The 14616-nt window shown below is 38.9% G+C and overlaps 1 protein-coding gene across 8 annotated transcripts in view; it reads right to left on the bottom strand.

The window, feature by feature from the left end:
* The window catches only part of LOC123505570 (SH3 domain-containing protein 19-like), a 59602-nt gene that overhangs the window by 21443 nt on the left and 23543 nt on the right, over positions 1-14616 (bottom strand). For 5 of the 8 annotated variants that reach the window (XM_045257039.1, XM_045257041.1, XM_045257043.1 and 2 more), the window contains 3 exons: positions 13961-14150; positions 8984-9799; positions 162-239 (listed from right to left, as the gene is read on the bottom strand). In XM_045257039.1, the coding sequence (XP_045112974.1) occupies positions 162-239; positions 8984-9799; positions 13961-14150 (1084 nt within the window). Of the gene's footprint in view, positions 1-161; positions 240-8983; positions 9800-10322; positions 10399-13960; positions 14151-14616 lie in introns of all 8 variants that reach the window. The other 3 variants (XM_045257044.1, XM_045257047.1, XM_045257046.1) reach the window with 1 other exon arrangement.

Here is a 14616-nt window from a genome sequence, read left to right as displayed (position 1 = left end):
AATTCTAACAGTAAAAGAGAATTTTGTTCATAAGATGGATGGTAAATTACAGTGTAATGTTCCATTGATTTACCTATTCTCCATCTCAAATGTAATTATACTAACTTGCCTTTAATGACAGATCATCTGGCTCCATCTCAAATGTAATTATATTAACTTGCCTTTAATGACAGATCATCTGGCTGTGTTCCAATGAAGTCAAAATCTGCAATGCCATGTGGTCTATCATGATCCTCTTGCTGAAATTTAAATATTCATTATAATAAGCAATTCATGTAAAATATAACTGATCTATCTATAGTATAAAATGTTGATTTAATACATTAATATTAGTGAAAATTCCCTTGAAATTCATCTCGTACTACATTTAGATATTCCTTTGAAAAAAAAAAAATTTTTAAATAGATTTTCACCTGTCTTTTAGATGTATTTTCCATTTAATAATTAAAAATTAATTTGTGCTGAAAGGACATTCTACTAATATATATATATATATATATATATATATATATATATATATATATATATATATATATATATATATACAGGCAACCCCTGCTTAAAGAAGGGGGTTATATTCCTAAAAGACACTTCGTTAAGCGAAACTTCGTTAAGCGAACCGATTATAACAAGTTTAACCCCTGATTTGAACTTCCATTGAGAGTAAGCAAAGTGAGAGTGCATCATAGTACAGTAAAAGGTTTAATGAAAGTAAAAATAATGAAGTTAAACATTTAGGTAGTTTAATTTAAGTCATTATAATGTATACTAATGTATGTATGTACATAACTTTATGATGTTGATGATCTTAACTTTATGAAGGGAGGGAGAGTGAAACGGGAAAGACACTAACCGGCAACCTGTGGAATCATAGTACAGTAAAAGGTTTAATGAAAGTAAAAATAATGAAGTTAAACATTTAGGTAGTTTAATTTAAGTCATTATAATGTATACTAATGTATGTATGTACATAACTTTATGATGTTGATGATCTTAACTTTATGAAGGGAGGGAGAGTGAAACGGGAAAGACACTAACCGGCAACCTGTGGAATGTAAACAAAGTGCGCATCATTGTACCGAATACAAAACTTATGTACCACATTTCCACAAGGCTTTCCATTTTATCCATTGTAGAGTCACGAGTTCAGGTGGTTCTTTTAGCTTGCAAGGAAGATACGGTCTCACCAGCCTTCTTAATAAAGTCTGCTGACTTGAAAATAGTAGACAGTAGATGGAGTCAAGATGGTGGCGAGCAATGTTATTAGTTTTCTGGCCTCTCTAGTGTCTGTGAATAATATCCAGCTTCACTTCGAGAGTAAAAGACTTCCTGGTCTTCTTAGGAATGCTAGGCCACATTGCAGGGCGTTTTGGTGGTAAGTTGAGCTAGGGAAGACGAGCTGCTGCTGATGCGGTTATGTTTTGACTGGGGAGTGAGTGGTGCGCGTATTGTCCACAAGAGGCTTGATCTTGATCTTTATTTTACAGGTGTCTCAGGATTTCTCCTGAGGCAGGCCTTAGTACCAGCAGCTCCTGGTGTATTCAAAAACCTGTCAGCTTGCATGATACGGTGGAGCTTTTAAATTTGGAAAAAAATTACCTGGATAAAACTTCGTTAAAGCGAGTTTGGTGTTCGTTAAACGAGCTGATGGTAGTAAAATGAAACCTTTGTTGTAGCGAAATTTCGTTGTGTGAACCTTCGTTAAACGGGGGCTGCCTGTATATATATATATATATATATATATATATATATATATATATATATATATATATATATATATATATATATATATATATATATATATTGGTGTAGCCAGGCAATAGATTCTCTTTTAAACAGACGAGATTAAAAGTGACTGCTATTTCGGCATTGTTCAGCTTCTGCGGTGTCTTCTCAATCTTTCTAACTAATTCTCTTTTTTGAGCGGCAATGGCTCCGAGGAGCTCTCCAAAAGTTGGATTGCTTGTAGCAACGTTTTGTTCCTGCCTAGGGAACATCTTCAAGCTGTGTGAGTTTCAGCGGCTGGTTCAGCTCCTTATATGCGCCTGAGCTTACTCAAGAAAGACGAGTTGAAAGGGTGCGTGGCTGCTGATCGGTTGAATAGCTGGGCGGCGGTAGGGAAGAGTCGCGGCTTCTCATTGGCTATGCTGTGGCATGGCGGTTTTCTGTTTCAGAGAGGGGAGGACTTCGAAGTTCTGCACTTGTTTGTTGATGCAGTTTTCAGAGTTGGTAATGTAGATTGCTTCCAAGTAGAGCAGCCTTCTTGGGTCCCCTTTGGTCCAAGATTTTTGTTCCTTCTTCCAGGTTCTGTCTCGTTACGTTTGACCGATGTTTGGTTGTGTAGTGTTTCTTGATTGTTCCATCTTGTAGGTGGCACGTAAAGCGCCTCGACAGTGTAGTCCGCGTCATCCTGATGTATGATTGAGGTCCACAGCCCTCAACGGTGCAAGTGTGCTTGTAGATGACGTGGTCTTCTTGAAGAGACGTCTTTTTCTGCTGCGGTCGATGCTTGATGAATAGATTGGATGTCTTCATATTCTTGTAGTAGATCTTAAGTTGAAGTCTTCTTTCAGGGTCTGTGGGTTTAACATTTTTGTAGATTATGTCTTTTATTATTCTCTCTTCCACTTTGTAGTCTTGCAACATGAAGTTTCTGTAATATAATGATGTTTTCTTTTTCTGTGGCATTGGATGCTGGCTGGCGGTACCAATTGTCCACTGCACGATTTATCGCTGCGATGATGTTGCTGTTCCGATAGCCATTGTTGACGAGGATCTGGATGAGTCTTTCAAGCTCTGAGTGGACGCTTTTCCAGGAGGAGCAATGGGAGAGTGCTCTACGGATGTAGGTGTTGATTGTAGATCTTGTGTAGCGTTCCGGGCACCCGCTATTATTGTAGAGGCAGAGTCCTTTGTTGGCATCTTTGACGTAGACCGTTGTCTTGAAGCCAGAGTTGCAAGCTGAAACCATGACGTCCAGGATTGAGGGGCGGCGGTATTGTAGTGTAGTTGCTTCTATGCTTCCCATGAAATAATTGGCAAAGAGAACCCCTACGGGGCTCCCCATGGCGACGCTGTCTATTTGACGATAGAGGTTTCCGCGGGGACAGGTGAATGGTGCTTCTTTGTTGTAGATTTCGAGGAGGGTGCGCAGGTGTTCTTCAGGTATGGCGAGTGGTTTCGTGTCTTCACATCTGTACACGTGGTCGAGTATAAGTTGAATCGTTCTGTCGACAGGAACATTGGTGAAAAGGCTTTCAACATCAATGGAGGTGATGACGTGGTTCTCGGTTGCTGGGGCTGCTTTCAGTAGTTCTAGGAAGTCCTGTGCAGAGGAGAGAGCATAGTCCTTAGGTATAAATGGAGTGAAAATGTCGTTCAACTTCTTAGCCAACGTGTATGTGGCTGTGGGGATCTGCGAGATGATGGGTTGGAGCGGATTTCCAAATCCCCACACCCACATACACATTGGCTAATTAGTTGAACGACATCCTGACTCCATTTATACCTAAGGAATACGCTTTCTCCTCTGCACAGGACTTCCTAGAACTACTGAAAGCAGCCCCAGCAACCGAGAACCACATCATCGCCTCCCTTGATGTTTTAAGCCTTTTCACCAATGTTCCTGTCAACAGAACGATTCAACTTATACTAGACCGTGTGTACATATGTGAAGACACGAAATCACTTGCCATACCTGAAGAACACCTGCGCACCCTCCTCGAAATCTGCAACAAAGAAGCACCCTTCACCTGTCCCCGCGGAAACCTCTATCGTCAAATAGACAGCGTCGCCATGGGGAGCCCCGTAGGGGTTCTCTTTGCCAATTTTTTCATGGGAAGCATAGAAGCAACTACACTACAAGACCGCCGCCCCTCAATCTACGGAAGCTACGCCGACGACATCTTCATCAGAGTCAAGGATGCAGACGAACTGCTGAACCTCAAGCAACGCCTCACCACCTCTTCACGACTCAGATTTACACACGAAGAAGCAACGGAAGGTCACCTCCCTTTCCTGGACGTCATGGTCTCAGCTTGCAACTCTGGCTTCAAGACAACGGTCTATGTCAAAGACGCCAACAAAGGACTCTGCCTCAACAGTAATAGCGAGTGCCCGGAACGCTACACAAGATCTACAATCAACGCCTACATCCGCAGAGCACTCCCATTGCTCCTCCTGGAAAAGCGTCCACTCAGAGCTTGAAAGACCCAGCCAGATTCTTGTCAACAACGGCTATCGGAACAGCGACATCAACGCAGCGATAAATCGCGCAGTGGACAATTGGTACTGCCAGCCAGCACCCAATGCCACAGAAAAAGAAAATATCAAGTTATATTACAGAAACTTCATGTTGCAAGACTACAAAGTGGAAGAGAGAATAATAAAAGACATAATCCACAAAAATGTTAAACCCACAGACCCTGAAAGAAGACTTCAACTTAAGATCTACTACAAGAATATGAAGATATCCAATCTATTCACCAAGAATCGACCGCAGCAGAAAAAGACATCTCTTCAAGAAGACCACGTCATCTACGAGCACACTTGCATTGTTGAGGGCTGTGGACCTTAATCATACATCGGGATGACGCGGACTACACTGTCGAGGCGCCTTACGTGCCACCTACAAGATGGAACAATCAAGAACCACTACACAACCAAACATCGGTCAAACGTAACGAGACAGAACCTGGAAGAAGGAACAAAAATCCTGGACCAAGAAGGGGACCCAAGAAGGCTGCTCTAGTTGGAAGCTATCTACATTACCAACTCTGAAAACTGCATCAACAAACAAGTGCAGAACTTCGAAGTCCTCCCCTCTCTGAAACAGAAAACCACCATGGCACAGCACAGCCAATGAGAAGGCGCGACTCTTCCCTACCGCCGCCCCGCTGTTCAACCGATCAGCAGCCGCACACCCTTTCAACTCGTCTTTCTTGAGTAAACTCAGGCGCATATAAGGAGCTGAACCAGCTGCTGAAACTCACACAGCCCGAAGATGTTCCCTATAGTCCGATTCAAATATGAAGGCCGCTGAGGGGGGAAACCTAACAGGGATTTCCTGGCTGCGGCGTTGCCAAGCATTGTAGAACATGTTTTGATCTCATTATTAACTTACATCTTAATGAACTGTCATAAAAGTGTATTCCTCTAAATTTCTACTAAGGATGTATAGAGAGTTTTGAATATTGTTTTAGTGTAATGAAGATAATGATTTTGTATAGATACCACAAAATGTAGCACCACTGCTCTCCAGCGTTGCTACTTTTCAAGGTTGGACATGGGTGAGGTCAACCTCCCTGACCGCTGCTAATCCCCAGGTCAAATCGAGTCACTCCTCCCCTCCCTGTCGCTCAGGATGGAAGGTGAATATCTCGTCTGCGCTACTTACCATCGCAACCTTCATAATCGAGAGAAATTAATTATTTACAGCGTCAACAAGTTCTGCTTAGAGGATTCTTTTATTATCAATGTGGAGGACACTTCTGACGAAGAACTGTCTGATTAAATAGCTGAGAGAGGATTATGCCTACAGGCTAACACCTCTATAAAAAAAAAAAATGCACCTTAACTCTTACCTCATGGGTGGTGTGGAAAAAGAGTAAAATAAAATAAAAAAGATGCATGTCTACTTGTCTATTTTACAGAGAGAGAGAGAGAGAGAGAGAGAGAGAGAGAGTGTGTGTGTGTGTGTGTGTGTGTGTGTGTGTATGTGTGTGTGTGTTTTTATGGTAAGGCCTATAGCGCCTGTAGGCACACTTGAAGAGCGTATGGGAAGCGAGCGCTGTTCAGCTTCCGCCCATTAGTGGCGCAGGCAATTTTATTTATAGTGGTACCCATATTAGGGCTCATATCACCACCCAAGCTCATCTTGAGTGTAACCACCTAGAACCTGGGTATCATGGTGACATGTAGGTAACTTTAAACCACTCGACAAATGGCAAAGTGTTTTAAGGCTGTATGTGGTGGGATTCGAACCTACGCGTGGACGTCTGCCCGATCCCACGCTCACCACCTTATCCACTACGCCACCGCGCGCGCGTGTGTGTGTGTGTGTGTGTGTGTGTGTGTGTGCCACGTCACAGAAGAACCAATACGTAAACTGTTGAAAGACTCGCGCAAGCAGAGAGAGAGAGAGAGAGATGGGAGTTTCTCCACACTTCAATGTTAATCCTATAATTAGGGCTGCGACGTTTGGCGACGCCGCAGCTGGGGAATCCCCGATAGGTCTCCCCCCTCAGTGGCCTTCATATTTGAGTCGGACTACAAGCAGGAACGAAACGTTACTACAAGCAATCCAACTTTTGGAGAGCTCCTAGGAGCCATTGTCGTTCAGAAAAGAGAATTGGTTAGAAAGATTGAGAAGACACAGCAGAAGCTGAACAATGCCGAAATAGCAGTCGCTTTTAATCTCGTCTGTTTAAGAGAAAATATATATATATATATATATATATATATATATATATATATATATATATATATATATATATATATATATATACAGGCAACCCCCGCTTAACGAAGGTTCACACAACGAAATTTCGCTACAACGAAGGTTTCATTTTACTACCATCTGCTCGTTTAACGAACACCAAACTCGCTTTAACAAAGTTTTATCCAGGTAATTTTTTTTCAAATTTGAAAGCCCCACCATATCACGCAAGCTGACAAGCTTTTGAATACACCAGGAGCTGCTGGTACTAAGGCCTGCCTCAAGAAAAATCCTGGGACACCTATAGAATAAAGATCAAGATTAAGATCAAGCCTCTCATGGACAACACGTGCAACACTCACTCCCCAGTCAAAACATAACAGCATCAGCAGCAGCTTGTCTTCCCTAGCTCAACTTACCACCAAAATGCCCTGCAATTGGCCTAGTGTTCGTAAAAAGACCGGGAAGTCTCTTACTCTCCAAATGAAGCTAGATATTATTCACAGACATGAGAGAGGCCAGAAAACTATAGCAGTGCTGTCCACCATCTTGACTCCATATTATACTGTCTCTATTTTCAAGTCAGCAGACTCTATTAAGAAGGCTGGTGAGACCGTATCTTCCTTGCAAGCTAAAAGAACCACCTGAACTCGTGACTCTACAATGGATAAAATGGAAACCCTTGTGGAAATGTGGTACATAAGTTTTGTATGCAGTACAATGATGCGCACTTTGTTTACATTCCACAGGTTGCCGGTTAGTGTCTTTCCTTTCACTCTTCCTCCCTTCATAAAGTTAACATCATCAACATTATAAAGTTACATACATGCATACATTAGTGTCCATTATAATGACTTAAATTAAACTACCTAAATGTTTAACTTCATAATTTTTACTTTCATTAAACCTTTTACTGTACTATGATGCACTCTCACTTTGCTTACTTTCAATGGAAGTTCAAATCAGGGGTTAAACTTGTTATAATCGGTTCGCTTAACGAAGTGTTTTTTAGGAACATAACCCCTTCGTTAAACGGGGCTTGCCTGTATATATATATATATATATATATATATATATATATATATATATATATATATATATATATATATATATATATATATATATATATACAGGGTGGGGCAAATCAAATGTCCGGGTTTTTATAGGCTATTAGGAAAAGTAAAACAATACTTACAGAATTATTTATTGTTTTATTCAAATCAGTATACAATGCCGTTTGTGTGATCACTTTTTGAAGATGGCATCAGGAAGATGGTGGCCATCTGTAGCGATGCACTGTTGAAGGCGATGTCTGAAGTTTTCGGCTTCTCTTCGGCACATCTCAAGGGGTATTGCAGCGATTTCCTCCCGAATTCACATCTTCAATTCTTCTAAATTGTGTTGCCAACTTCTGAACTCTTTCTCCTTGAGATATCCCCACAGGAAAAAGTCGCAAATACTCAAATCAGGTGAGCATGGGGGCCACTTGACATCACCCCTCCGAGAGACGAGGCATGCCGGGAACAACTGTTGCAATTTGACCACTGCAACTTGAGCAGTGTGGGCTGTTGCTCCATCTTGTTGGAACCAGATGTCTCCCAGATTTGTTTCCTCACTTAACTGCTCAAGTTGCAATGGTCAAATTGTGACAGATGTTCCCGGCACACCTCGTCTCTCAAAGGGGTGATGTTGAGTGGCCCCCACGCTCACCTGATTTGAGCATTTGCAACTTTTTCCTGTGGGGATATCTCAAGGTGAAAGTGTTCAGAAGTCGGCCACACAATTTGGAAGAATTGAAGATGTGAATTCAGGAGGAAATCACTGCAATATCCCTTGAGATGTGCTGAAGAGCAGCCGAAAACTTCAGACATCGCCTTCAACAGTGCATCGCTACAGATGGCCACCATCTTCCTGATGCCATCTTCAAAAAGTGATCACACAAACGGCATTGTATACTGATTCAAATAAAACAACAAATAATTCTGTAAGTATTGTTTTACTTTTCCTAATAGCCTATCAAAACTCAGGCATTTGATTTGCCCCACCCTGTATATATAAATAAATAAATAAATAAATAAATAAATATATATATATATATATATATATATATATATATATATATATATATATATATATATATATATATATATATCAGGCTTTGGCTGACATCTCAATAAAATGAGCACTTAAAGACTAAGCATCCTATATGCAACACTCCAAACCATAGGCATTGGCTCCTTATATGCTCCTAACACACACACACACACACTTCTATCTATGTTTTCTCGCTACATTTTATTCTTTCACTATATCTTATTGCTAGATCTATATGAGCCCATTTAGCACTAATTCAAAACAACCCATTTCCTTCTGCAACTAAGCATTCAAAACTGCATTAGATTTTTACCATCCAACATCATATATTTCTTATTTTAGTCTTACAATCATTCACTATTCATAATAACAATGATATTGATTATAATAGCAAAGGAGTAAGAAGCATGAATTCCATTTATATTTGATACTAAAGCTCATTTTAATAATTACTTCTGTTTCTGGCCGTGGAGGGAGTGGTGGAGGTTCTTCAGGGATAGTTTGATCCATTATGTGTGAGCTACTATTATCTCTTGTACCAGGTTGTTTTGCAGTGTTTCCTTTAAGAGCAGTACTCCAGTTTATTGTTTCCAGTTCTCCCATTTGAGAGCTTATGACATTATCACCTGCTCTTTCAACCTGAACACTAGAAACTGGAGCTTTAGGACGTATTATAGTGGGCTTAAAATTACTTTTATTTTCTGGTTTTGAAGAAGTGATTTGAGTGTCTAATTTAATCTGATTAAGTGGTCTGGTTAGCTGTGAGGTGCTCAGAGGTGCTGAGCTATTGTGAAGTTGTTGATTTTTAATATTATATTTACTTGCTCTGTTTGCTAAAGTATCAAAAGGATCTTGGTTTTCCTCAAGAGCAAATATATTCTGAGAGGCAGAAAATGTAGGAGCAGACATGTTTGAATAAAATGAAGATACTCCTATTTTTTTGGGTACTGCATAAATATTGTTCTCCTGGATAGAACCAAAAGGATCAAAGCTATCATCAAATCCTGAACTCTGGTTGCCAGTTGATGATTCACTGCCAAAACTGTTAACACTGAGACCATCACTGCCAGATCGTGTAGTAGGTGAGCCAGGTGGGGAAGACAAGTCTATCAGTGATGCCTCAGTCACTGGAGTGCAAGGTGCTGATGTGGAACTGTGAGTGAGTGACTGTCTTGAGCGGGATGATGCTGCTGGACCACGAAGTTTACCAATGATGCTCCCCACACCACTTTTTGAAGAACTTGAGTAGTCAGGTTGCTGGTTAGACTTCTGTGAAAAGAGATGTACATATATGTATATTATACATAGCTTATATTCTACTGTAATACAGTAAGTCCTTGTTTTTTGTACATATGCATTCCTAAAAAAACCTTACTGCAAATCAAAATTACTACATACTGAACCCATTATAACATGTAATAATAGGGAATGTGTTCCAGCACGTCGAAAGTCACCCCTATAGACATGAAAATACATGAAAATAGTCATATAAAAAATGTAAAGTCCTGCACAAAAGAAATAAACAAAATGTTTTTATTTTACCTTTCACTCGCCACGTATTCTATCATTTGATGTCCCTCCCGAGGCTAACCCCTAAAACTCAAGGACGTTGAGAGTTTTTGCTCATGCTACCTTGGCAGGTTTGGCGAGAAATACACAAAATAACCTGTATTCACATACTGATTACACTTGGAAATTCAATAAACGAGTGAGTACAAATGGTGTTTTGCCCACAAGCAACTCTTCCTCTTTGCAATGCAAAAAACCAGAAGTCTCTAGATGTTATAGTTACCAAAATATCACAGGTTGAATGAGGTAGTATCATCGGTGTATGTGGTCTTGCGTCCAATCGGGTCCAGCAGCCTTGGCTAGAGTGATAGAAAACGGGCCCCATGTACCCTCTCTCTCTCTCTCTCTCTCTCTCTCTCTCTCTCTCTCTCTCTCTCTCTCTCTCTCTCTCTCTCTCTCTCTCTCTCTCTCTCTGTTTTATTAGTAGTAGTAAGTACAGGCAACCCCCGCTTAACGAAGGTTCACACAACGAAATTTCGCTACAACGAAGGTTTCCTTTTACTACCATCTGCTCGTTTAACGAACACCAAACTCGCTTTAACAAAATTTTATCCAGGTAACTTTTTCCAAGTTTGAAAGCCCGTGCCGTATCACGCAAGCTGACAGGCTTTTGAATACAACAGTGCCTCTCGTGGACAACACGCGCACCTAGTTCAAAACAATAACAGCGTCAGCAGCAACTCGTCTTCCCTCGCTCAACATGCTACCAAAACGCCCTGCAATGTCGCCTAGCATTGCTAAGAAGACCAGGAAGTCTTTTACTCTCGAAGTGAAGCTGGATATTATTCACAGACACAAGAGAGGCCAGAAAACTAATAGCATTGCTTCCCACCATGGCTTGACTCCATCTACTGTCTACCATTTTCAAGTCAGCAGACTCTATTAAGAAGGCTGGTGAGATCATATCTTCCTTGCAAGCTAAAAGAACCATTTGAACTCATGACTCTGCAATGGATAAAATGGAAAGCCTTGTGGAAAAGTGGTACATAAGTTTTGTATGTGATACAATGATGCCCCTTCATTTACATTCCACAGGTTGCCGGTTAGCGTATTTCCTGCTCCACTCTCCCTCCCTTCATAAATTTAAGATCATCAACATTATAAAGTTACTTACATACATATATTAGTGTACATTATAATGACTTAGTCTTAAATTAAACTGCTTAAATGTTTAACTTCATAATTTTTACTTTCATTAAATCTTTTACTGTACTATGATGCACTCTCGCTTTGTTTACTCTCAATGGAAGCTCGTAAGGGGTTAAATTTGTTATAATTGGTTCGCTTAACGAAGAGTTTTATAGGAGCGTAACCCCTTCGTTAAGTGGGGGTTGCTTGTATTAGTAAGGTGCGCGGGAGAGGTGGTGGAGTAGGACACCATGAAATCACTGTCGCTCCCACCATCCATCGTGGGAGTTGGTGACACAGTGACATATAGCGTTTACTCCTGATGAGTGTTGCCAACTCACAAAGGAAGAAAATAGGAAGAAAATAGCCAAAATATAGCCCAAAAATGCTTAAACGTCTATCGATGTGCTCTGAGTCTTGCGTGATGAACGTCTATTGATGTGTCCAGAGTCTTGCGGGCTAAGGGGCAGTAGGGATTTCAGCCCTTACTCATAATATCCACAAAAAACACGCCGTAAGTATTTCACTTGTGTTCAGTGGGAAATGCGGGAATAGACTGATTGTTGTGGTGGGCGTGCGGCGTGGTGGCGCTATGGTATGGTGTAAACAAAACACGAGCGGATACCATACCTGTGAATTTTTCTGACCGTAAATAGAATTGAAGGTAGTAATTACCAAGCACTGTAACTATGAATTTACCGGATAATGAAGTACCGTATAACAAGGACTTACTGTATACTAAGCATTTTATGTAGCAATAGTAAAATACTTAAATCTAAGCACTTCTTTTCTGGTAATGGTACATGGCTATTTTTCTAAAAATTGCTGTATTCTTATTAAAGAAATATTACTTAAATAACCTAGTAAATGCTTATTTGTTACTGATGTAGCAGTTACTAGACTACAAAAAATATTGTTTACAACTCACTAGAATATTCTATATCCACTGCAGGTTCCAAACTTTAAAAATAATGAGAGTAAATGGAAACTTTGCTCCATCAAAGTTTTGCTCTGATTATCATCTTTCATTTTTCCTTCTTGCTGGAAGTTTACCTATTAAGTTTTAGAGAAAATAACAGCTATCAACTTCTATTCTAAGCTAAAATTTCAGTTGAAAATCCATTGCATAATAAATGATACATCAACTTTATAAAACAAGATTACTTGCTACAGGCATTTGTGAACAGACTTTACTACTAACTTTACTCAAGTACAGACTGAATGAGACTGAGTCTTACTCACAAAATAAGTCAGAAAATTTGATGTTGCACATTTCCCATGATTCACCATTGTGGATAGGCACTGGATATCCTGGCAGCAGGATAGATTACCATACAACAGTGAACTTATATAATGTCTAAAGGCTATTATGTACAACCAAATGTAATATTATAAAGTTCAGAAATTGCTTTTCATGGCTCTTTGAATATTTAAGGATATATATATATATATATATATATATATATATATATATATATATATATATATATATATATATATATATATATATAGGATCATTCTATGAAAAAGTCAACCTTCAGTATGAACTTCAGAAATCATCAAATATATATGTATTATATATAAAATTGAAGCTTAACTCTTCAGTTTTACAAATATGGATCTCATTCGTGTAAAGACAATCTATTAAGAGTGGCATTTAATAATGCGGCAGCATGTCACTGAATATCAATTCGTATTGAAATTTGTGATTTACACATCACTGTTTTAACTAAGTAGGCATGTGTTTGGAAAATTGTCCCTGATTATATAAAAATTACAAATATTTCGTATTTCAATTATAGCTTTTTTGTTCACATTAAACTATACAGTCTGAGTGTGACATGGTTTTCAAGTGAAGATACTTTGACTGTAACGTGTGACATTTTTTTGCCATTTTTTCCATACATAACTTAGGCAATGGAGAAAATAATATAACTTTATATTATAAATAGACCTTGCCATACCTTACTAATGACACCCTAAAATATCTTGTAAAAGATTGGAGTAGGTCACAGACAGCGTCACACACGTTATGCATACAGTGAGAAACTTTACTAAATCATGTGGTAACGTTTCTCACCCAACCTCAGCCAGTAAGCATTCACTGTTGCTGCTTAGTATGCTACATAGTTAGTTTCTTTTCTTTTCAGTGTAATCTGATTGGCTATTAATGCAGACAGGGTAATGTTAAGGGTGAATTTAAGATAAAGTTGGCAGCTCAATCTAGCAGCACTGGTCTATAAGCCTCACGAGGGTTAAGACCAACAAGGGCATGGAAAACACTGTTGAGAAGGATCTTAACCACTTTGTACTAGATGCTTACAAAACTTGTGTTGTGTATTATAGGCTCACATCAGGTAACTTATCTAATTCCTGATATAAAAATATAATTTTCTCTTTCCCTCTGAATATACCTTTTGGTTGCCATAGAAATGCTTTTTCTCTGGGATGTAAAGACACACACAAACACACATACACACACACAGATTTCTACATCCATAAAAAAAGGAAAAAAAAAAAAAAAAAAAACAATAGACAAAAGTTACAAATTACTTAATTTATACTTCACCTGTGTAACTGAGATAAAAAGTCATATGATGAAAACCATAAAAAATAAATAGAACAGACTATTTTCATTATATGTAAGAACTATTGATGTAACTGAAAGAGACTTGAGTCACAAATTTACTTAAAAAGTTTCAATGCTACAAATCAATCCAAAACAATACTAACATGTGATGGATTTTTTTTGGGTGGGGGAGGTCTCGGAGGAGGGGCTCTCTTCTGTGAGCCATTGTTGAGTGGTAGTGAGGCAGACCTTGGTAGACCATTTTGGGAGGATCTTTGTGGTGGTGCTTTAGACCTCCCTGTGCTGTATATATTTTCTTCTTCTCCTTGGTCTATGATGAGGAGATCATCATTCCTGCAGTAAAGATATTTCTCTAAATTCATGATTACTTTAAAATCAATGGGGAAAAAAAAGAAAAAGAAAAAGGAAAAAAAATCAATAAAAAAAAAATCAATAAGAAAAAAATTAATAATAATAAATAAATTAATTAAAAATCTTGTTTACTTGTCCCCACCAGTCTTTTATTCTCTGGGACATACAATGAAAAGCTTGCCTTTATAAGAATTACTAGCACACAAAAACCTTAGTAGACATCAATCACAATAAATACACATGAATTTATCCCACATAAGCAAGTCACTACACAAACATTTAGCCATTTTAATGATGCATTAAACAAATTAAGTGTATCAAGTAATTATATTAATATATTTCTGGATAATGGAAAGAGCAAGAAGCAAACACTAAGAGCAGACTTAAACAAATTTACAGACTATATTAAATGAGCCAGTTTTGGAGTTTAATGTCCAAATGGGAGCAT

This window comes from Portunus trituberculatus, chromosome 18 (assembly GCF_017591435.1).
Source record: "Portunus trituberculatus isolate SZX2019 chromosome 18, ASM1759143v1, whole genome shotgun sequence".
In the NCBI taxonomy this organism is placed as follows: Eukaryota; Metazoa; Arthropoda; class Malacostraca; order Decapoda; family Portunidae; genus Portunus; species Portunus trituberculatus.
Note: the sequence above shows the minus strand (reverse complement) of the source record. Positions and strands in the feature narration are given on the sequence as shown.